The sequence below is a fragment of the Hippocampus zosterae genome, chromosome 7 (assembly GCF_025434085.1).
Source record: "Hippocampus zosterae strain Florida chromosome 7, ASM2543408v3, whole genome shotgun sequence".
In the NCBI taxonomy this organism is placed as follows: domain Eukaryota; kingdom Metazoa; phylum Chordata; class Actinopteri; order Syngnathiformes; family Syngnathidae; genus Hippocampus; species Hippocampus zosterae.
This window is the reverse complement of record NC_067457.1, coordinates 1,190,159-1,212,080: the sequence shown is the minus strand read 5'-3', so window position 1 is coordinate 1,212,080 and position 21,922 is coordinate 1,190,159. Positions and strand designations below refer to the sequence as shown.

The window sequence follows — 21,922 nt, the reverse complement described above, 5'->3', positions numbered from 1 at the left end:
AAAAAGTTTGAGCGCTTGCAGAATGAATGATGTAATGCCCTCTCTGAATGTCCTATAGCTACTGTATATATATTTTCAAAACTGTTTTGCTTTGCCTTCAAACAGGCTTTTCCTGCCTGGAGGAATGCTTCATTAAGAGGTACGTAATTCTTGTAAACATCACAGTCTCAAGCATGATCAGTGCAGATAAAGGTCCAAACGGGAATTCGGCAAACCACTTCCGCCTGCTCATTTATTTCTGAGTGCGTTGCAACCAGTCCGCGCCGTTTGGTGTGACAGCTGGAAAATGGACATCGGCACTGTCAATTATGGAAGAATTTTTATGTGTTTATTTGTGAAAGAAGGCAGGACAAGACGGGAGGAGTTTCGAGGCTTAAAATGACATGGGCATGTGAAAGGTAGGCCGATTTGTCAGCGCTATCTGAGGAAGCTCTCCCGTCTGTTCAAGGTGGTGAAAGTACAGACTAAGTAGAACAAAGACTGATAAAAGTTAGAAGTACTGATGAGACTCGAAGTAAAAAAGTAACAAGTAGAGACTCGGAAATGTACTGAACTCATTCACTCCCAGACCTATTTGTCTTTTCAGACTTCACACATTCAATCCCATGTACTTTGGTTTTCTTTTTTTCCCCCCAGGACTTAATGTAATTTTTGGGGGGGCTGGAACTGGATGAGTTAAGGACAGTCGATTAAAATGAAGTTATGTGAAATGCCTAGGTTTATTTTTCGAGCAAGCATTGACTCTCCCTCGTGTGTTCTCGGAACACGTTCCCATAGCTTTGCTCATGTTGTGAACCGAGCTAACAAATACATGCTGAATTAGCTCATGGTAAAGGATTTTCTTATATATATATATATATATATATTTTAATATTGTGTCATCATCTGCGGAGCTTGTAAAAGGTAATAAGCCTCATGACTATGTCAGATATACCCTGATCAAGTATTTGCACTTTGTAACATCTCGCCTTTCATACCTGTAACGAGATGAGTCAATGTTGCGTAATAACCTTGTAATGTTTTTTTTGTTTTATTCCTTAATTGAGAGCGCTCTGTCCTCTGATGTGTGTTTCGTTTTGACTTGTAGATCTTTGGAATAGGAAGCGTTGTAAACTGCACATGAGGAATATGAAACCGCCAGAATGAAAGCGTGAGACAGATCCACTTGCTCGCAGAGAACCCACCGGCAAGTGTCAGACTGCCGCCGTCATGGGGGAATGGAGTTTTCTCAGCGGACTCTTTGACCACCTGCAGGCCCACTCGCCCATGCTGGGCCGCTTCTGGCTCCTGCTGATGCTGGTCTTTCGGATCCTGATCCTGGGAACGGTGGCCAGCGACATGTTTGAAGATGAACAGGAGGAATTTGCCTGCAACACGCTGCAGCCCGGCTGCAAGCAGGTGTGCTACGACCAGGCCTTCCCCATCTCCCAGTACCGCTTCTGGGTCTTTCACATTGTCCTCATCGCCACGCCGTCGCTGCTTTTTCTCATGTACGCCATGCATCATCACAACAAGAGAACCAGCGCTTCCAAGGCGCCTCGAGACTACAGGGAAACCCGGCAGTTGAGGCGGCTCTACATAGTCCACGTGGCCTTTCGGTTGTTCGCCGAAGTCTCCTTTCTCGTCGGGCAGTGGTGGCTTTATGGCTTCAAGGTGGAGGCCCAGTATCCCTGCGACCGCTTCCCTTGTCCCTACACCGTGGACTGCTTCACCTCACGGCCAGCTGAGAAAACCGTCTTTCTCTGTTTCTACTTCACCGTCGGGGTCTTGTCTGCCATTTCCAGTTGCGTGGAACTTCTCTACAGTTCCACCAAGTGGTTCTGTTGCAAACGACGGCATTCCAGTGACCCGAGCGCCCGCAGCTACAAGTCAGGGGAGCTGCCGGAGATGCGTTTGCAAACAAGCGTGGCGAGCAGCGGGAAGACCAGGAGGAGTTCACACAAGAGCGACAGGAAGGGTGCCAGGCCTCCTCACAGGAACGGTAAACATGTCAACGACAAGACTTTCGTGGTGTGACAGCCTTTTTTGGAACACAATCAACTCTCACTGAGTCATAAGGAAGTACAACAAAAACAAAACTGGTTGATTTAGCCGTCGTCAGTCACCGCTCACCAAACTTGACGTGGATCACATTGGACACCGGAGGTGGCAAAAGTACTCAGTCGGTGGGTAACTCATTCACTGCCACTGACGGCTGTAAATGTCAAAGATCCATTTTAAACTGGGCTGGCAGTGAACGGGCCACAATTTACAAACATGTTTTTTTTTTCCTTTCCTTCCTCAGTAGTCACGGTTGACAAATGCGCTAATGACAAGTACAATTGAATGAAAACCTGCATGTGAGGAGACTGTTTGAATCCAACCTGATGGCAGCTCTGAGAAGTGTTAACCTCCTCTTCAGCAAAGTTATGCACATCTTAAAAAGGACGTTATCAACTGCCTGACGCATGTGACGCTCCGATCCAAACTTCGACAAGGTTTTCCTTCAATTGATGACAGATTCCCCCAAATTTATTTGAACTTGCATGCACGAAGCACATTAAATTAAAAAATACCCCCGCGATGGACATGACGCGAGTGATTATCAGGACGAAAAGCTTGCAGAAATAAGCCATACAAACAACCCTCAGTGCACGCAAATCATTGTTTTGTGCAATACATTTCATGACAGCAACCCTTTGCAAACATGGATCAAGTCCTACAAGCCCAAAACACTGACAGAAGCTCCTCCTCTCATGTCAATATAGTTCCTTGCAACCAAGTTGGTGCTCCTTTTTGTCTTAGATGGGGCTTTGATAAGACCTCGATGGTGCATAAACAGCACTGATTTAATAAAACTCCTTCCTCACTTCTGCGTAGTTCCTTGGCAGGTGTTTTAAAAAGCACAAAAACTGATAGGCAACAAGGTTGCCTCGAGAAATCTGAAATTTCAGCAACATTAGCATTACTTTGATGCCGTTTTGTGGCATTTGGAGCCAAGAATCAGTGTTGGCAGGTATTGAGTTGCTTGATTTTGACAACAATAGTGCTTTGGCGTCATTCTATTACATCTTAGGTGGCAAGAAACTGCGCTGACACTGCTTTGGTGCAATCCGGTTCCAAAGAACTTTGCCGCCATCTTGTGGAATCTATATTCCATTACAAAGTCCTTTTTAGGGCGGGTGTAATTTATGGGAGGAATTTGGCTATTCTGGCCAGGGTTGGGGTTCACAGGAATTCTACTCATCACACAACCTCCAAGGGGTCCCTGTCAGCCTTGGAGACCATCACGACGACATCGGCAGGAACCCTTTCAGTTAGTTTCTGGCGGAACACAGACAGATAGCCGCGCTCGCTGTTGCTGTGGTCACTGAGGATGACGCTGGTTCCCCTGGCAACGGCATCCAGCACCTCATGGTGAGACATCTCACCTAAAAGCACATGAAATCAGAATCAATTCTGTCACTCAAGTGGTCGTCACGGCATAATACAGCACTTCTGTTTCCAGAGAGGAGCGGCCAACCCACCGGTGACGTAGAGGTCTGCTTGGACGCCGCTCAGCACCGAGGCTCCCGATCCCGCACATGCAGCCACAGTCCGCACAAAGGATTCTGGGAATCATGCAAAAAGTAGGCAAAACTTTTTTTTTTTTTTTTTACACACCCCTCCTCATTATTAAGTTCACTGGCTTGCGTGTCTCCGCACCTTGCGTGCGTCCCTGTCCGAGGGCCAAACGTAGGTGGCTCAAGCCCAAGTGGGACTTCATTTTTTTCACGGCCGTTGCCACGGTTACCGGCTCATCCAAAACACTGCGTCGCCCCTGACCGTGGCCTAGCCGAGGAGGCTGGAGGCGGTCCAAATTGGAAAGACAACAGTGTAAAAAACGAGATCAGTTATTTCCAATCAACATGTCCTGCGAGAGAAAATTGCGCAAATTCACTTTATGGGAAAAAGCGGCGGTTCCGCTGTCGTTTTTCAACATGTAAACTCATTTTATACGTCGCTGTGAAACATGTCGCTCACCTTTTCTGCCTTAAGAATACGGAGGGACCTGTCGACGGCGACGATGTATTGCGTCACTTTATCAACCACCGGAGCCAATGCGGAACCACTGCAGTGTAGGCTGACTTGAGTCTTGGTGGCGTCACAGCTGTTAAAAAGACAAATATTTAAAAAAAAAAACGTTTGCCCAGTTTAAATTGCAGTACCAAGTATACATATCATATTCAAGTATGGCATTTGGTTGATTTAGTCAGGATGATGCTGAAATCACTTTCCTGCAACACATCTGGTTGACGTATGAGTAATAGTGTCGAACCTGAGAGGGTCCTGTACGAGCACTCCTTCAAAAGCCTTCAGTTCACGCAAGAGAACATCCAATATGTCATTTTTGCATTGGAATTCCACTATGTGACTGAAAGGCAAGTCCACATAGGCCTGAGTCAGTACAGACACCTGACCGCCACCTGAAACCAAAACCACATGGAGTACACTTGGTGAGAAGAGATCAGTGATTCTCCGACCTTTAATGTGGCAATGTGCATATTTTAATATTTAAGTGCCAAACAGGATATATGCCAGTGAGTCATGTTTTCTGCCTTTGCACGTGTTGCTGCTCTCCGTGGGTCAAAGCAGCAGTTTGAAGGTTTTGAAAAAAACTAACATTTATGCAAATTTCCGTTAGCCTGTCAATGGCATTTCGAATTATATGTTAGCATGAAGCTAGCAGTGAAATTATTCGGCTTGGTTGAACATTTGTTCGGCGTTGAAATATACAATGTTGAATTCTCTTTGGTTTTGTAGTGAACTTCAACCGGGAGTCTCCAATGGCTTGAAGCAAGCACGCTGGGCGTTTTATTTGATAAACTGTGAGCAAGAGTGTGAAAATAAGCGCGATGGAATACTTAAAACTAACTATGCCACTTTAGCTGTGAGCATTTTTCCATCGACTCACCAAGTCCTCCAACCAGCCAGTCGTTGACTCCTCCACCAACGTTGTCCCAAGACGTGTGAGGCGAGAAGACCGCAATGCTGGCCTCCACGGCTCTGATAGCCAATCGCTGCTTCCAGTCTTTCTGCACCAGACGTTTGATTGGGCGAAAGAGCGGAGGATGGTAGGAGATGATGAGATCGCAGCCTTCGGCCCGGGCTTCCTCCATGACTGGCTCTGTGAGATCGTTGGTCAGCAGGATGGTTTTGACGGGCCGCGGCTCGCTTGGCTCCAACAAGAGGCCCACGTTGTCCCATGGCTCAGCCAACGACAGGGGCGAGAGATCCTCCAAAACCTTCAGAACGTCCTTTAGCTCCATTGGGCTGGGGCGGAATGAGGAACGATAGCGGGAGAGGATGAAGCAGAAATTACAGGATGCGATTTGAAGGATGGACCTGGTCCAAACGCTTCTGAAGCTTTGCAACAGAAATATCTTTGGAAGGGTCTTACATCCAGTCAATATCAAGCGAGACCTGTGAGGACAATAATACATTGGTGCCTCAGAACCTCAAAGTGGTTGCGAAGTTTACAACAAACAGAAGTTTAGCATGTCGTGAACAATTCTTCAAAAATATTATTTTCACACAAAGAGTCGGAACACATGACTCGACAATATAACATGACTCACTGGCATATTCTTTATCTTCTGCGTAGTACGACTATTACTACATCTTTGGCTAGATGCGATGGTCTTCTGTATTTTATCATCAAATGTGCCTGTTTGTAATTATGCTATTACTGTTTTTATATAGTGCAATACTGAAGAGTGCCATTTTTCTTATTAAAAAAAAGTGTGGTTGTTGATCAATATTTACCACACTACTGGACATTTCATATTGCTTCAAAACATTTGTATTAATATCGGAAATGTACAGAATATATTGTGCGAGCGGATTTTTATTTATTTTTTGCTCCAGTGCAACTTGACACATCGCGAATAACATTAGTTCCCACTTTTTATATTGTAAGCACACAACGGAGCGAACTGTTGCGATTTGATAGGGTGAAACAAATCTTATTTGAACACACAAAGCCATCAATTTAGTATGCATTTTAAAGTATTTTAATGATGTTCATTAGCACAGAGACGCGCACGATCAAATTTACTTACATGAGTCGTTGGGAGCTGCACTGTTCCGGTTTCCGGTGACGCGAGTCTACGCTCGTTTTTGATTGGTCCGTTTAATATTACGATTCAACGTTTGATGAGATGACAGACGAAATGAAATGCGTTGTATTGAATAGCCATAAAAAAAGTGTGAGAGATTAAAAACAATCTACAGGCGAGTTTGTGAATGAGTGAATTAATGTGTTTGTCAGTGAATTAATCTGTTTATATATCTATATATGAACATTGAAGTGAGCAGGAAAAGGTCAGAGGCCAATTCTGTGCATGATGGGGCATGGCACTGGACTTCTGAAAATGATACGAATGATCACATGCTCTCCAATGACCACGTGCGAACTAAGCACTTTAACCAAAACATAGCGAAAGGTTGTCAATGTTTAGAGGTGACCGCTGCTAGGATTTAAAGCAAAAATCCGGTCAAATGCAGGGTGGCCAGAGTGACTGCACTGAAACCCAATCTGAGAGATTATTGAGGATTAAAGCGATAGAGGTCGAAGCTGGATGTTGGATGGTTCAGAGGGTCTGGTGGTTATGTCATTTGGTGTTCTCATTCACTTCTCCATTTTTGGCCACGCAATCTCTTTATCCTAACGCGCCTCCAAATCCAAGGCAGACAGACGTGTTTCCTTAATCCAAAACATTTCATCCACCACAGTGGTTGACGGCATTGTTTTTTTTTTTTTTTTCCAAATCCCATCTCTGGAACATCCATAGAACATTGTACGGTTTCATTACACAACCGACAAGCTTGATGTTATGCCAGTTGCTTGTTTTGTGGTAGGGTTGCAGAAAATTATTTTTTTCCGGAAAAATTCAAATTCAACATTTAAATTTTTTTAAATGAAGAAAGAAAAAAAAGAATTAAGGTTAAATGCTGTAAGACAAAAGCTGCTGGTAAAAAGTAATATCTTTGCTGTTTTGAAATATTTAATCTTGGTTAGATTACAAGTTGTGCTACAGTTCCCATCAGCACGCTCACTCTAGCTCTTTTAATACACGCCAAATAAACGGCAAGCGAAATTGAACAGGAACGGACAAATGTTGTGCATTTGCAGAGGTGTGTTGTCGGTTGGCCTCCGCTGTCATTGATGCGACATCATCCTGACAAACTCTGTGGGAGACAGCAAGAATTATTTCTTTCACTATGAAATCAGACCAGAACAGATTTGGGGTATTTCAATTCATTTCAACGGGGAAAACACATTTCAAATTCAATCGAACAGGAAAAAAAAAACCCTCTTCAAGTCTCAAGTGGTCAAGTGGTTGGCCCTGCGTTGTTTTTAAGAAGTATTTACCTTCAAAGTCTACTGTGCCATCGCCGTTGTCATCGACTTCTTTGACGATAGCGTCGATCTCTCGCCGATTCATGTGCTCCCCCATTAACTTCATCATGGCTAGCCGCAGCTCTTCCGTGGTGATCTCCCCATCGCCGTCTGCGTCGAACTAAAAAGCCAGACGAGCAGAGGGTCAGGAGGTAATTGACAACTTTGTGGTTGTCGCAGGTGGAAGATTGCATTGTGCTACGTTGCGATTTGGATTCAAATTCGATTAACCCTCAGTGGTGCAGTCTGACCTCTTTGAAGGCGTTTTTCAGCTCCTTCACTCCGATCATGCCAGCCGTTTCCGCCAGAAGTTTGGGTGCCATCAGATCCACAAAATCGTCAAAATCCACTCGACCGCCAACTGGAGGGTCAAAAAGGAATTTGTTTTTCCAAAATACAACAAAGGGAGTTGTTAAGGGTTTAGTCCTCAAACTATATCAGAAGTGTGTGCGTGTGTGTGTGTGTGATTGTAGTTTTTCAGTGGCTGACTCACGGTTCATGTTGATGTTTTGGCTCAGCTCGATGAGCTCCATCTCGGTGGGCATGTAACCCATGGTCCTCATCAGGTTGCCCAGGTCCTTACAGCTGATCAGGCCGTCCTTGTCCTTGTCAAACTCATTGAACGCATCGCGCAGCTCTGCACAAACGCACAGCAAAATCCTTCTGTCGGGCACACGGCCACTGAACCAGAAACACGATGCTGGAAACGTGAAATATGTTGATGCGGCTTACCGTCTATCTCGTCGTCCGCCAGATCCCTTGACTGCAGAGGAGGAAGAAAAAGAGCAAAACGTGAAGATGGAAATATAGGAATAAGGGGGGGGGGGCAAATTGACAAAGATAGTGAGACACAGAGAATAACACTTTGCATATTTAAAACAACCACATTGCTTTGCCCGTAGAAATCTAACGCACACCTTCTATCACCCTTGAAGCACCGATATTTGAATGCAAACCGTGGAGCAACACATGTAGACGGCACTACACATGATTCCTTTTTCTTTTTAATCAAGTTTAAGTCGCTGTCCCGCAAGCATAGTTTGAACATTCAATTAAGTGATACTTTGGAGAATAATCCAATACCTTGACACATTTTACATCAAAACTGCAACAAGCACATTGAGTCGTACTCACGATATTTTTCCCGCCTCGCAAGAAAATGCAAGCCTGTCCCAAGCTCATGTCTGTCAAAGAAAACAATTGTGGCGCTTGTCAGTAGAGATACAAGCGGATGCCCGATGGGACTTGGTCTCAGGTTTGGGAACCACCAGATTTGTTCTCACCTTTGACTTGTGCTTTCAGCCAATCACATCATATGTAAACTCGTCTTTTTCTGTCCCTTTCTCAGGCTTCTCAGACTCTCGCTGACTCTCGGTACGTCCGCCACTCCGGCTTGATGCTGTGATGATGTTGATGATGACGATGAGCGGTGGGGAAGCTGCATCCGATCTTGTTCATGTGCTGGGAGGAGTCAGCAACGTGAGTGCAGGACAGCAGGGCGGGCTTAAGCGAAACGGAGAAAATACTCACAGTCTATACCTAAATACAAGTACCAATTTAAAAAACAAATAAATAAATAAAAGGTAAATGTCCAAGTGCTGATCCAACTTTTGTACTGTGAACACACACTTTTAAGTACGATAATAACCTTCAAATTGCAACCGCCAGTGGGATGAATCATATAAAATGAATTTTATAATCAACTTAATTGCCTCTTGTTTGGAAAAATGCAAACTCAAAGAATTGGTAGAAGAGATTTTCCTTCTTTGACATATCAACTTAAGCTCCATCACCATGGATCCGCATGTTGGACTTGATTAACTGGCTGAGCTCATTGTCATTGCCAATGTGACATCTCCATCTCTGCCTGCTTCTCTCTTATGTAAAAAAAGAAGAATCGGTTGCATAAACGGCATAATCCGCTAGGATTTGCAATGTCGTGCTGATGAATTTTAGCCACTCGCTCACAGCACACTTGGACAGCTGAGGTCGTTCCAGGTCTCGTGTGCAGTGGGGAAAAGGGGATGTCTGCAGTATCAGGATGACAGCGATGCTTAGAAATTAATTGTGATTTTTTTTCTGAAATGATGGATTCAGGATGGGCGGCATAGTGCAGAATCTGAAAAAGCACCTCAGCGCGTATAAAAAAAATAGATTACATGAATGACACATCGCGAGTATGCGGGGTCTCGTGTACAGTATTGACAGCCAGGAGACGACGTCTATATCTTGGCGGAACCACAGGAGGGCAGTGTTTCTCCTAAAACGACTCGGACTGCTTTGGGCGAAAAAGACCACTTCCGTTTTCCTTTCCTTTCCCACCCGCTCCTCCGCCATCACGGGGTACTGAACAAAAAACAATGTTGAGGGAAATGGGGAGAAGGCGAAGAACGGAAGAAAGACATTAAAACTTGTGACAGCGCCCAGCCGAGCATGGAGCGCCGCTGCGGGGATTTATGACACCATCCCACAATGCGGACTCGCCGTTCGGCTCCGAGCATCGCTCTAATCGCTAAATACCGCCGCCGCTAATTAGCGTGCGATTGAGATAGCGGCCGCTCTTCCCGCCGCTAGCTCGGTTAGCTTGACGGACAGACAGCCGGCCAGTCAGTCAGCTAACTAGCTAGCTCGCGAACTGTCACTGGCGCACTCGACCGGACACTTTCATTCATGTCGCCTGTAAAATTCTGTCCCATATTCACCGGCATCGTCGGGATGGCCACGAGTTTGAGTAACCGTGTCGACAGGCAGAATGCTGTTTGCTCCCGCTGAGTAGACTGCAGCAGCAGCGCTGGGGGGCGACAACGGGGAGTGAGACCTATATTTTTCCAGCCAGGCCAGTTAGCTAGCTTTAGCTAGCTACAGTGGATACCAAAAGCCACGGTAAGACACGCTAAAAATATTTATCCTTGTACATTGTTCAGGGGAGTTTGACACATTTTGACTTCTTAGCACCAGTAGAAAAAAAATCCCCTTTTCGGAAAGTGCCCAAAATATAAAAGTAAAATGGAAATATTGATTCAACCGTGCCATAATCAAGGGAAATTGTGTTGCGGTAATGGTGGGACTCTTGAAACTGTCAAAGTGAACATTCATGAAAACAACATTCATGTTGTTTTTATGTCAAAATTGAAACTGTCTTGGAGCTTGAAACGCTTGAACTGTGTGTGACCAGCCACCTTTGCAGAGGTTCTCACAGCAACATCCGCTTGTGCACATAAATATAGAAGGAGAAAAACGCACACTGTTGACGACTTGTACATTTCTGTGAGAAGCATGCCAAGAATTGAATCACGACAGTAAAACTCTTAATGACAATGAAAAAAATTATTTGAGTCAAACTTTGACAGCTTGATGTGTGAAACTGTTAAATACCAGCAATTTCAGCACATTAAGAGATTTTAGATCATGTTGAGTTATTCTAAATGTCAATTTACAAAGTTGTTCTCCCCCCAACCCCCAATAATGAATAAAATGCATTCCTAGTTCAAAGAGAACACTTTCCATGTTACTCATGCAATATTTTAAGTGGAACAACATATGGTGCAATATGTCATTGTGTAACACAATGTGGCCGTTTTAGCTCAATTCTTCTCCACCTCTCCGATCTTCCTGTGTGAAGCTTGCGTTGTTTATATATCATACGTGTGTGTGCGTGTGCAACATTTATTTGGAACGACATTGCCATGGATGGATAGCTTCCTGTTATAATCGAGTTGAATACTTGCTTTAGGCTTGGTTGCAAAATTGAAGCGTCTGCTTCAAAGGGAACAACCAGCTTCCTCATTAACAGCAGCAACACGGCTGTGCAGGAAAGCTTTTCTGTCTGATGTCTGTTCATTTCATGTCGTTGAGCAATATACATATATAGTATGTCATCAAAATATACCGTGTATTATTTTTCAACTCTGGACTTTGGTCAAAATCGAGCTGCTTCCTGCCGGGCATGTTAAATTTAATTGTCTCTTGACTAGGCGCTGGTCATGCCGTCAAGTGTGCGGGCCGGGAGCCTGAAGGACCCGGAGGTGGCTGAGCTCTTCTGCAGGGAGGATCCTGAGAAGCTCTTCACCGACCTGAGGGAGATCGGACATGGGAGCTTTGGAGCTGTGTACTTTGTGAGTTGTGTTTCTCTGTATTTCTACGAGCACTGGTGGAAACGTAGCCGGGATTTTAGTTGCCAAGTCTGAATTATTGGATGTTAAAGATGACTTGAGGTTTGTGTAATCATCCGTGTCGTTATTAGGCCCATGACATCCGCACTAATGAGGTGGTTGCCATCAAGAAGATGTCTTACAGTGGCAAGCAGTCCAATGAGGTAACAGTCACGGTCATCAGCAACTTGCAAATTTCTGCCATGCCGGCTCATTTCGCACTCTGGGTGTGTTGTAGAAATGGCAAGATATCATCAAGGAAGTGAAGTTCCTCCAGAAACTGCGGCACCCCAACACGGTCGAGTACCATGGCTGCTACCTGAGGGAGCACACGGCATGGGTAAGCGCTGTGAAATGCGTGTGCGACGAACACTGGACCACCTGTCAGGCTACGTCGTCATTCAAAAGTGCAGCTGGAAAATCTCTGGCGGGGTCAAGTGGTGTGAATTGTGTTCTTTGTGAGCCAAAAATAGCATTGTGCACTCACAACACTGACTGTGTCCCTGCCAGCTGGTGATGGAGTACTGCTTGGGCTCGGCTTCGGACCTTTTGGAAGGTGAGAAGGAAAGGAACCGTCTTGTTATCTGTGTGATGCAAATGGTGACTAAACCTTGATCTGCCTTTTGTCATCTTAATTCTCAAAGCTTGATATCTTGTGTCATCTCTTCACATAGTCCACAAGAAGCCCCTTCAGGAAGTGGAAATAGCTGCAATTACCCATGGTGCACTGCAGGGACTGGTCTATCTTCACTCTCACAACATGATTCACAGGTAGGCCGCTTTGTCAACCTGGCTGCGTCTGCACTGGATTCTTGGAATGTCAGCGCATCTTTTCCCTTCTGTCGTCGTCATCGCCATGATGCTGAGCTATCGGTTTTCTCTTATTGTTCCACTCAGGGATGTGAAAGCAGGAAACATCTTGCTCACGGAGCCCGGTCAAGTCAAACTGGGAGATTTTGGTTCTGCGTCCATTGTCGCTCCGGCCAACTCTTTTGTAGGAACACCTTACTGGTAGGACAGCTTGGATCGCGGGTGGCCTTTTTGTGCTCCGTGAAGGGCGCGTTCACACTGTGTGAAGTCAGCAAAAAAGGAAGTGGTCATGTTTGTTTTGTCTCCTTCACGCAGGATGGCACCCGAGGTGATCCTAGCCATGGATGAGGGTCAGTACGATGGAAAGGTGGATGTGTGGTCACTTGGCATTACCTGCATAGAGCTGGGTAAGAGGTGCACGCTCATTGGTCAGAAAGTGTGTTGGCCCACAATGGTTTTGTTTGCGTTTTTTGCACCACGATGCATCTTTGTCTCACTATGTTGCGCTTTGTTCCCGTCTAGCGGAACGGAAGCCTCCTCTCTTTAACATGAATGCTATGAGTGCCTTATACCACATCGCGCAGAATGAGAGCCCCGTGTTGCAGTCGAATCATTGGTGAGAAACAGATCCCCCCCGCCCCCCCCCCCCCCCCCACACACGTATCCTTTACTTGGCAACAGCTAAAATAATGAATACTAGAAACAACACTTTCTCCTCCTCGTGGAAAAACGAAAAACAGGCCACAACTTCCAGTAGTGCATTTTATAGCATGTCCAGATAAATGATCATGTTTGCGCTGTCTTTTAGGTCAGATTATTTCCGCAATTTTGTGGACTCGTGCTTGCAGAAGATTGCCCAGGACAGACCTACCTCCGATGTGCTGCTCAAGGTGCACATCCACACGAAGCTCGGACAGCTACCACAGTGTGTGTGCTCTGCGTTTTCTTGAAACTCCTTTCTCCCCTCCAGCATCATTTCCTATGCAGAGAGCGTCCCATGACCAGCGTGATGGACCTCATTGCACGCACCAAGGACGCTGTCCGCGAGCTGGACAACCTTCAGTACCGGAAGATGAAGAAAATCCTTTTCCACGAGGCACACAATGGACCCGCACCTGAAGGGGCTGATGAGGAAGAGGTAAGGGTCGAAGGCATAAAGATTCTTAATGCCCATCGACCTTCATTCACGAAAAAAGCAGCCATCTTTCAAATGTTTGACTTGATCAACACTTGCTAACTGGAATGATTTGACTGCATCTTTTCAGGACGTGGAGCAGTACATGCTGCGCACGGGCACAGTCAACAGCATGGAAAGCTCCCACTCGCTACCGTCCATGTCCATCAGCGCCAGCTCCCAAAGCAGCTCGGTCAACAGCCTGGCCGACGGCTCGGACGACAGCGGCGAGATGGCCATGATGCAGGAGGGCGAGCACACCGTCACCTCCAACAGCTCCATCCTGCACAAGCCCCTGGTCAGTCCCACCCCCCGTTTACTCTTGCCATGCAATAGATTTTGATTGAAGCAGAATTGAACCTGTCCACCGTTGTCTCCCTTTTCAGAGCCACGACAACATCTATGATGACCCCTACCAGCCGGAGGTGGACTTGCAACGGGATACGTCATCTGTCAGTGGAGGTGGGGCCGGGGGAGGTGGCGGAGGAGGCGGGAGGCGCCGTCGAGGCCGTGATCATTTCGCCACCATCCGGACCGCCTCGCTCGTCACCCGCCAGATCCAAGAACATGAGCAGGGGTCGGCGCTGAGAGAGCAGATGTCTGGGTAAAGCGGCATTTTGGCTCCCATTGTGAGGTTGAGCGAAAAAGGAGCCCTCGACCATCTCTCGAGTTGCCGGTCTTTCGGTCCGTGCAGGTACAAGCGTATGCGTCGGCAACACCAGAAACAGTTGATGGGTCTTGAAAACAAACTAAAAGCGGAGATGGACGAACACCAGTTGAGACTGGACAAGGAACTGGAGAACCAGAGGAACAGCTTCTCCATGGAAGGTGAAAAGTTGTGCAAGAAGCACTCTGGCATCATGGACAAGGAGGTGAGGCGTTTCGTTACAGATGTGGTATATCAATGTTCCGCAATTTGGAGGATGCTCGCTTGTACGTCCTTTGGCAAACCCCAAAAATGCTAATTGGAACCACCCCCACAACCCCCGTTAAAAATGTTTCTGATTGCCTATATGTAACCATGAAAATGTCTGGCTCTAGGATCATTTGATACTGAATAAAATTCACTGGATGTGAATTTCAGAAGTAGCTATGCTTTATCTCCCCAGACCAAGGCGGTCCTGGCCGAGGAGAAGAAGTTCCAGCAACACATACTCGGCCAGCAAAAGAAGGAGTTGACGAGTCTGCTGGAGTCGCAGAAACGACAGTATCGACAGCGCAAAGAGCAACTCAAAGAGGTGTCTTGAGCGTCTTTCATATGTATCTCATCGAACATCTGCTCGATGACCTTTGGGTTTTTGTCAAGACGGCGCGAGTCCAGCATTTTCAGCCCATCGGAAGTGCTCATTCATCTTTGCATGCTCCCGTCGCTCAAGGAACTGAACGAGAACCAGTCGACGCCAAAGCGGGAGAAGCAAGAGTGGCTGGTGCACCAGAAGGAATGTCTGCAGCAGCTCCAGGCGGAGGAAGAGTCGGGCCTGCTGAGGAGGCAGAGGCAGTACTATGAGCTCCAGAGCCGCCAGTACAAGAGGAAGATGCTGCTGGCACGCCACAACCTGGAACAGGATCTCCTCCGAGAGGTAACCCGGAGTGAGCTCGAAGAGAACTTGCGTTCACAAACGGCTGGATGTTCTCTGTCCGCCAGGAGCTGAACAAGAAGCAGACGCTGAAGGACCTGGATTGCGCCATGCTGCTCCGCCACCACGAGTCCACGCAGGAGCTCGAGTTCCGCCAGCTGAGCCTGGTGCAGCGCACCCGCGCCGAGCTGATCCGCACCCAGCACCAGACGGAGCTCACCAACCAGATGGAGTACAACAAGCGGCGTGAGCAGGAGCTGCGCCAGAAGCACGCCGTGGAGGTCCGACAGCAGCCCAAGAGCCTCAAAGTGAGTGATAACCAGACTACAACGGGCCCAGGAGAGGAGACCCGCTTAGAAAAGTTAGAAATGAGTGATGAGGATGACCGAGGCACCAAATATGTACGTGATGATGATGATGATGATGACATGAAGCCGTACAGAAGAGAGTGCTGTGAGATAGGAGAAGTTCAGACAAGAGAGAACCTGAGTAGGGATCGCGACGGGTTGGAGTTAGGAGACTTACATGTGACCAAAGAGATACTGGACAAAGCGAATAACCAGGGCACCAAATATATAGACCGTGATGATGATGAGCTGATGCCAAATAGAAAAGAAGGATGGGAGGAGGCCAGGGAGGTGGAGGGGCTTCGTTGGGAAGCTGAGGAAAATGGCAGAGAATTTAGAGAGGAGGATGAACATTCGAGCGGCGGCGCCAAATATGCGCTGGATGATGATGACATGACGTCAAACAGCCGTGAAAACGAGGAAAATCGGCCAGAATTTAGAAGGGAAGACCAAGTTTTGACCAAGGATGTAGACAATGAGCATGACGTGAAACTGAACCGCAGAGGTTCCGATGAGCACGAGGGATGGGAAGAGGCGAGGGAGGTTGAAGGAGTTCAGTGGGAAAACGAGGAGGAGGAAGGCAGAGGCGTTGCTGACGGCTGCCCGTCCGAGTTCATCGCCTCCCTGTCCCGAGAAGAGAGACGCACCCGCGAGCCGGACGACTTGTCCGAGTTCTACTTCCCCGACGTTCCCGAGGTGCTGGACGCCGTCGCCGGCGTCCCTTCCTCGCCTCCTCCCCCGTCCTCCTTCCCGTGGCTCTTCTCTCACTCGGCGTGCCTCCTCCTCTCGCTGTGGGCCGCCGCCCGGCCCTGCAACCTCACGCTGCTCCTGCTGTGCGTCTTTCTTTTGTCTCTGCGCCGCTCGCCCCCGCCGCCCTCTCTCGGGTCTCTCCTCCTTTCCGCCGAGCTGGCCCTCCTGGGCCATTTCTTCTCCTACCTCCTTCTGCGCTCCTGCTTCTCGCTCTCCTTCTCCTCCTATCTGTCGCTCAGCCTGTGGGCCAGCGCCCTCTTGAGTTTGGGGCTGTCCCTCAGCTTGGGGATGTACTACGTCCCCATGATTTTGGTGTCGGCGTCCTTCCTGAGCTCGCCCTCTCTCTTCCTGTCGCTCTACCTGCTGGTGGTGCTGGTGGTGCGGCCGGCCCGCCGCTTCCTCCGGCGCGCCCCCCGCAGAGTCAACCGGCTCTGCATGCGTGTCCTTTTCCGCCTGCCGCGGCCGCTCTTCGCCGTGTGCCAGTCGCTTCTCGGCGGCGTGGCCGAGCGCAGCCTCTACGAGATGTTTCCCAAAGCGGGGCGCAACTGGGGGGTGCGGCGCTCCAAAATCCCCGTCCCCCTCAAGAGCCTCCCTTTAAATCAGCGGGCTCGCAGCGGGCGGCCTTCCCGTCTGGCGCGGGCCCTCCTCTGGCTAAAGCACTTTGTTCGGAGCCCGCTGGGGGTCCTCGCCGACGTGGCAAATTCACTCGTGCTCAATCTGGCTGCGATGTTGGTCCAAAAGCTTCCAGTCAGCATTGATCGTTGGTTGAGGTATGCCGGGCTTTTGAAGACGTGGCGGCCCAGTCGGCTGCCCCTACTTCTGCCCCGCGAGGTGAGGGAAGCCAGGCTGAGGGAAAGAGTGAGGCGGGAGAGGGAGAGGCGGCGCAGGGAGGAGAGGGAGAGGGTGCTCCGGGATGACACCCGCTGGGAGTGCGCTCTGAGGAGAACGTCCTCGGGAAGGTTTGTCAGGGGGAAGGTGCGGCCCTGGAGATGAGAGTAGAAAGAAAGTTGGAGGTCGTATTATTAAAAAAAAAGAACAAACAGAAATAATATATTTAGGCTTAAAAAAAAAGAATGAACTGTAAAAACAGGGCCAAAGGGGTACATTTGATTTTAATGTTTAAATGGTCAGGTTTACGTGAGCTGGAAGCTTTAGGAAGGACCTTAAGTAAAGCTACGTTCGTGTCTCAGTCCAGATTCAGATATTAAGAACAGATGATTGTAATCATCTCAAAAGATCTTATAGTTCCCCCCCCCCCCTTTTTTCATGGCTTTAATAACAAAGTACCAGAGCCTTTTACATATTGTGATTGTCGATTCCCTTTGGAAAATTGAAAGAAGAAATGCTTGATGGATTGTCAGGTTCTGCGCGCGCTGCTCCGAGCCGCTCGCTCTTTAGGTGCTGCACTGCAGCCTCCATCACACAGTGACCTTCCAGCTTTAAACCTTTCATTATTTTGCTTTTTGTAAAAGTTCCTTACATTCACAGTATGTTTTGCTCTTTATTTGTAAAACAATTTCAAGTTTTTATGACCATATCTGTGCAATCTTAAAAAAAAAAAGTTATTTAGATGTTTTTACTTTATATTTGGAACAAATATGATGACGGTATTAATTGCGGACCACCAATTTTTCGGTGAATAACAACGTGCAATAATCGTCAGAGTCAACTCTAGCGTGAAGCATAAATATCCAGATAATATTTGAGTCCAATTTCAATTTTTATTGCTCTTTATGCAATAATCATTTTAGGTTTTACCATGTAAACAGTTCGTCTTTTTTTTTTTTATAGGCACGTAAAGCCGCTGAGTGCCTTTGAATAAATATTTGCACAAATGCCTTAAAATATTGTATGAAGAGACTTGTAAGTGAAGAGTGGAAAGTCTTACCAGAATATTTTCCAACTATAGTGGAAGTTTTTATTTATATGAAGCGACACAAGCGATTTAAACACAGAAGATTGCATCCAAAAGACCTGAATGATTCCCGGGTGAGAAATTAGATGAAGTCAAAGTGAAGGTGCTTTCGTTTCATTTCATGCAAAGTCATACCAAACGTCCATTAAGGGTGCTTTTTGAAAGAAGGTCTGATGCCTCATACGCGTTGGAAAGGATAGCGCATGATGAAGTTATTTTATTTTATTTTTTTTATTTAAAAAAGCCAAACTCCCTCAGGGGAAATATGGCTTTTTTAAAAGTAACTTTAAACGCAAGATTTGACATCATATTTAATTTGTAAGTTATCTGCCATTGATTTCCATTTGTGTTTGAGTTGTCCCGTGTTCCTCCGAGTATGTTTACATGTTCGTAATGTGCTGTTGACACATCACCAACTTTTTTTTTTTTACCAAATTGAAGCAGTATTTCTTTAAAGAACAGTACAGTACTGCATTGTTTGGCAGCCACTTGTTCTTTTTATTCACATTTAGCTGTGTTGCTCACATGCTTTAAAAAAAAAAAGGAAAAAAAGCTGTCATATTTTTCTTTATACCAAAATAAATCCAGCTGTGTTGAACTCATCGTCTTGTTTGTTATTATGATTTCAGTTTCCTTTGTTGTCGTTTATGTTCTTCCCCCTTAAACCAGCCGTTTTTGTCTGTCATTTTTTGTTATTGTGTCAGGGTCCTTCAAGCATAAACCAATTGGCAAATTAGGCTTTTTGGGAGGGGGCTGGTTTCTTCATGATTTACAAAGTGCTTTTTATTTTTAAGGTTAACAAAGACGCAGCTCAACCCAACTTAAAAATGTCATGGTTATGCCTTTTTCTTTCCTTTCAAAAATGTGTCAAAGTAAAATTACTTTGACACATTACTTTTACTTTATTTTTGATTATTATTTTTTTTGCCTCATAAAACAACAAATTTACATATACCTTTAGCATTTTCAATACGTTTTAGTAACTGTTAGGCCATTGTCAATAGTAACATTTAACGTATTACATTTACGATCTCAAAGTAATTGTATTTATTTAAAGTAATGCAATTTAATCACATTTTATAACCTAAAGCCGGATACATAGATCAGTAAATACATTTGCTACATTATTAAAGACACGGGTACTTATCCGTAGTACAATTTAAAAATAAGTGCGTATTCTAATGCACCTATTTTAATACTCGAATGTGACCCTCAGTTGCAAAGGTTTGCCAGTTTCTCTCTCCCTGCAGTCCAAAGAGCTGCAGATAAAGCGTCAGTTCCAGGACACGTGCAAGATCCAAACCCGGCAGTACAAGGCCCTACGGAACCACCTTCTGGAGAACACGCCCAAATCGGACCACAAGGCCGTGCTCAAGCGCCTGAAAGATGAACAGACCCGGAAGCTGGCCATACTGGCCGAGCAGTACGACCACTCCATCAATGACATGCTGTCCACGCAGGCTGTGAGTCACGCAGCAACGGGTCGCTCACTACACCTAAGCAGATTTCAGTGCCACCCCGTAGTCATTCTCGCTGATATATGTACAGTACATCTATTTTTTATTTATTTATATTTGCAGCATCTTGTGTGTCATCCGCCTCAGGTCACCCTCAAGCATAAAATCCACATGTCAGGACCCAGAGACCAGACATTCAGGCTAAAACGTATCTTTATTGCTTTGCGCAACTCTATGCCACTAATGTTTATCTCAGGTCAGACAGTAAACTCGTTTTTCTGTGTGCCTAGCTAACTCTGAAAAGGTTTTAATCGCTCATTGGTGTCTTCAATATCTGATCGTCCCGTGTTACGCCAACTCTTAACTCATTTCTCAGTTAAAGAAAGAACGCTCATAATATGTCGACCCCGGATAACTTGTAACACAGCAGAATGCGTTTCCTCAACGTGGCACTCTGACTTTGGCACATCCTCCTCACAGCCGGCTTGTCGTCCTTTTGTCTTGCTCGTAGCTACGATTGGACGAGACGCAGGAGGCCGAGTACAAGGTGCTGCGTATGCAGCTGCAGCAGGAGCTAGAGCTGCTCAACGCCTACCAGAGCAAGATCAAGATCCACACGGACACGCAGCATGAGCGGGAGGTCAAGGACCTGGAGCAGAGGGTCTCCATACGGCGCGCGCTGCTGGAGCAGAGGGTCAGATCTTTCGTTTCTGTTGACCGTCTCACCTTGATATCAAATTGACGAGCTGGTGCTAATACTGCGTTATTATTCCTACTCGTTCCGCAGCATCATTGTGTGTTTTCATGCCCTCAGATCGAAGAGGAGATGTTGTCCCTCCAGAACGAGCGTTCGGAGCGCATCCGCACCCTCCTGGAGCGTCAGGCCAGCGAGATTGAGTCGTTTGACTCGGAGAGTTTACGTCTGGGCTTCACCGGCATGTCCCTCGCTGGCCTCCCGGGCGACGCCTACTCCAAGCAGGGTTACCCCAACGCGCCACCCCCACCCCCTCACTCTGCCAGCCACTGGAGCCACGGGGTGCACCCACAGAGCGCACCCCCGCCACAAGCATCGCGACGCAGCCACAACAGCAGCAGCGGCGGCGGTGGAGGAGGAGAACGAGTGGAGCGAAGGAGCGACAGCTCGTCCTCGCACTTGGCAATGGCCCTGGCGATGGGGAGGAATGGGGGCAGGGAGGCGCACCACTCGTCTCATTCTTCCTCCTCTTCGTCGTCGTCCTCCTCTTCCTCCCACCACCAGCGCCACCATCTCCCCCAGCACTACCACCACCAGAGCACACCCCAATTGTACCGCGAGCGGGAGCGGGATAGGGACCGGGACCGGGAGCGGGAGAAGGAAAGGGACTGGCCTGGTGTGCGAGGACCCGGCGGAGATCTGGTCCACCCTCTGCCCTTGCCCTTTTCCCATCACCTGCCCTCGCGCTCCTCATCCCAGTCTCTCGCCATGCTACCTCCGCCACCCCCGGCCCCGCCCTCCATCTCCGGCCCGTCCTCCTCCTCGTCTTCCTCCTCGTCCTCGCAGGGCGGGGTCTACGGGGGCATTCGCGCTGCCCCCAGCCTGATGGCCCTGAGAAACAGCCCTCAGCCTCTGAGGAGGACGGCGTCCGGCGGGGGACCCGGGGCGGCCACCGGCCCCGATGGCGTCCTAAGCCGAAGCACCTCCGTCACCTCGCACATCTCCAATGGCTCACACCTCTCCTACTCCTAGGCGAGGGGTTCTCAAACTTTTTGGGTCCAGGGACACCTTACAGGGGAGATTTTTAGTTAAACTTTTAAAAAAATGACTCATTCCAAAATAGAGAATATAGTTCACCCCTTCTATATACAGCTCTGGAAAAAGATGGCAGAAAGGCGTTTTTTTCCTTTTAGACTAGGCTGTGGCCTGACCATATGAGCCTCGTCCCTTCATGCCAACATTTCCTGGGCTCCAAATGGCGCCAAAGCAATATTTATTTATTTTTAACTCATGACTTTGGCATGAGCACAAAAGTGGCATGTCAGTTAGTTTTTCTTCCGTCACTAAGAAAATAGGGTTATTTTGTCTTATTACAATACAATACAATACAATACAATACAATACATGCTGATTTATATAGCGCTTTCACAACAGCGGCAGCTGTAACAAAGCGCTTAACATAAAGTAAAATAATAAACACGACACGTAACAAAACACGGACAGTCGTGCAGTCCAAACCACTTTTCCATCCCATGCTTTGTTGTTTGAAGCAGTTTGAGATGAAAGAGGAGAGAATCAAAGTGTCCTTTAACCAGTGGAAGCAAGACTTTACGTCTGTATTACGACC

At 47.2% G+C, this 21,922-nt stretch overlaps 4 protein-coding genes across 8 annotated transcripts; 2 read left to right on the top strand and 2 right to left on the bottom strand.

Annotated features, from left to right (window-relative positions):
• Positions 1–50: 50 nt before the first annotated feature.
• On the top strand, positions 51–2,362 carry LOC127604687 (gap junction delta-3 protein-like). Of its 3 annotated transcripts, XM_052071906.1 has the most exons (3): positions 51–398; positions 1,088–1,398; positions 1,516–2,362. In XM_052071906.1, exons 2-3 carry the CDS (start codon positions 1,210–1,212, stop codon positions 2,014–2,016), a joined length of 690 nt encoding a protein of 229 aa, XP_051927866.1. In that variant the 5' UTR covers positions 51–398; positions 1,088–1,209; the 3' UTR covers positions 2,017–2,362. The 3 variants fall into 3 exon arrangements, with proteins under 3 accessions (XP_051927866.1, XP_051927864.1, XP_051927865.1); XM_052071904.1 differs by having other exon boundaries at positions 63–398; positions 1,088–2,362; XM_052071905.1 differs by lacking the exon at positions 51–398 and adding an exon at positions 847–903 and having other exon boundaries at positions 1,088–2,362.
• Positions 2,363–2,489: 127 nt separating this feature from the next.
• On the bottom strand, positions 2,490–6,640 carry nif3l1 (NIF3 NGG1 interacting factor 3-like 1 (S. cerevisiae)). 2 transcript variants are annotated; one of them, XM_052071895.1, is made up of 7 exons: positions 6,081–6,640; positions 4,934–5,442; positions 4,298–4,445; positions 4,003–4,129; positions 3,685–3,823; positions 3,507–3,590; positions 2,490–3,410 (listed from the first exon to the last, which is right to left on the bottom strand). In XM_052071895.1, coding segments are annotated over exons 1-7 (1,194 nt in total). In that variant the 5' UTR covers positions 6,083–6,640; the 3' UTR covers positions 2,490–3,225. The 2 variants fall into 2 exon arrangements, with proteins under 2 accessions (XP_051927855.1, XP_051927854.1); XM_052071894.1 differs by lacking the exon at positions 6,081–6,640 and having other exon boundaries at positions 4,934–6,050.
• Positions 6,641–6,765: 125 nt separating this feature from the next.
• LOC127604689 (calcium-binding protein 5-like) lies at positions 6,766–8,863 on the bottom strand. The gene is made up of 7 exons (XM_052071910.1): positions 8,704–8,863; positions 8,555–8,604; positions 8,153–8,183; positions 7,914–8,057; positions 7,672–7,781; positions 7,394–7,541; positions 6,766–7,209 (listed from the first exon to the last, which is right to left on the bottom strand). The coding sequence occupies exons 2-7, from the start codon at positions 8,600–8,602 to the stop codon at positions 7,181–7,183; spliced, it is 510 nt and encodes a 169-aa protein (XP_051927870.1). The 5' UTR covers positions 8,603–8,604; positions 8,704–8,863; the 3' UTR covers positions 6,766–7,180.
• An 845-nt stretch (positions 8,864–9,708) lies between these two features.
• Positions 9,709–21,695, top strand: taok2b (TAO kinase 2b). 2 transcript variants are annotated; one of them, XM_052071886.1, is made up of 20 exons: positions 9,709–10,303; positions 11,395–11,535; positions 11,664–11,735; positions 11,810–11,911; positions 12,082–12,127; positions 12,246–12,342; positions 12,469–12,582; positions 12,697–12,788; positions 12,904–12,997; positions 13,190–13,271; positions 13,352–13,519; positions 13,647–13,853; positions 13,942–14,159; positions 14,250–14,427; positions 14,665–14,793; positions 14,932–15,135; positions 15,201–15,440; positions 19,395–19,607; positions 20,113–20,295; positions 20,416–21,695. In XM_052071886.1, exons 2-20 carry the CDS (start codon positions 11,404–11,406, stop codon positions 21,325–21,327), a joined length of 3,483 nt encoding a protein of 1,160 aa, XP_051927846.1. In that variant the 5' UTR covers positions 9,709–10,303; positions 11,395–11,403; the 3' UTR covers positions 21,328–21,695. The 2 variants fall into 2 exon arrangements, with proteins under 2 accessions (XP_051927846.1, XP_051927845.1); XM_052071885.1 differs by lacking the exons at positions 19,395–19,607; positions 20,113–20,295; positions 20,416–21,695 and having other exon boundaries at positions 9,710–10,303; positions 15,201–18,746.
• The last annotated feature ends 227 nt before the right edge of the window (positions 21,696–21,922 follow it).

What these genes read in the sequence shown, in the direction of transcription:
- LOC127604687 (XM_052071904.1), top strand. Translation starts at nt 1,210, where the DNA reads ATGGGGGAATGGAGTTTTCTCAGCGGACTCTTTGACCACCTGCAGGCC.
- nif3l1 (XM_052071894.1), bottom strand. Translation starts at nt 5,462, where the DNA reads ATGTATTATTGTCCTCACAGGTCTCGCTTGATATTGACTGGATGTAAG. An exon ending in GTATTCTTAAGGCAGAAAAG is followed by an intron (nt 3,824 to 4,002) that starts GTGAGCGACATG and finishes GACCGCCTCCAG; the next exon opens with CCTCCTCGGCTAGGCCACGG. An exon ending in AGCAGACCTCTACGTCACCG is followed by an intron (nt 3,411 to 3,506) that starts GTGGGTTGGCCG and finishes ATGTGCTTTTAG; the next exon opens with GTGAGATGTCTCACCATGAG.
- LOC127604689 (XM_052071910.1), bottom strand. Translation starts at nt 8,602, where the DNA reads ATGAGCTTGGGACAGGCTTGCATTTTCTTGCGAGGCGGGAAAAATATC. An exon ending in TGCGAGGCGGGAAAAATATC is followed by an intron (nt 8,184 to 8,554) that starts GTGAGTACGACT and finishes CCTCCTCTGCAG; the next exon opens with TCAAGGGATCTGGCGGACGA. An exon ending in TGGCACAGTAGACTTTGAAG is followed by an intron (nt 7,210 to 7,393) that starts GTAAATACTTCT and finishes TGTCTCCCACAG; the next exon opens with AGTTTGTCAGGATGATGTCG.
- taok2b (XM_052071885.1), top strand. Translation starts at nt 11,404, where the DNA reads ATGCCGTCAAGTGTGCGGGCCGGGAGCCTGAAGGACCCGGAGGTGGCT. An exon ending in TGAGGGAGCACACGGCATGG is followed by an intron (nt 11,912 to 12,081) that starts GTAAGCGCTGTG and finishes TGTCCCTGCCAG; the next exon opens with CTGGTGATGGAGTACTGCTT. An exon ending in CCATCCTGCACAAGCCCCTG is followed by an intron (nt 13,854 to 13,941) that starts GTCAGTCCCACC and finishes CTCCCTTTTCAG; the next exon opens with AGCCACGACAACATCTATGA.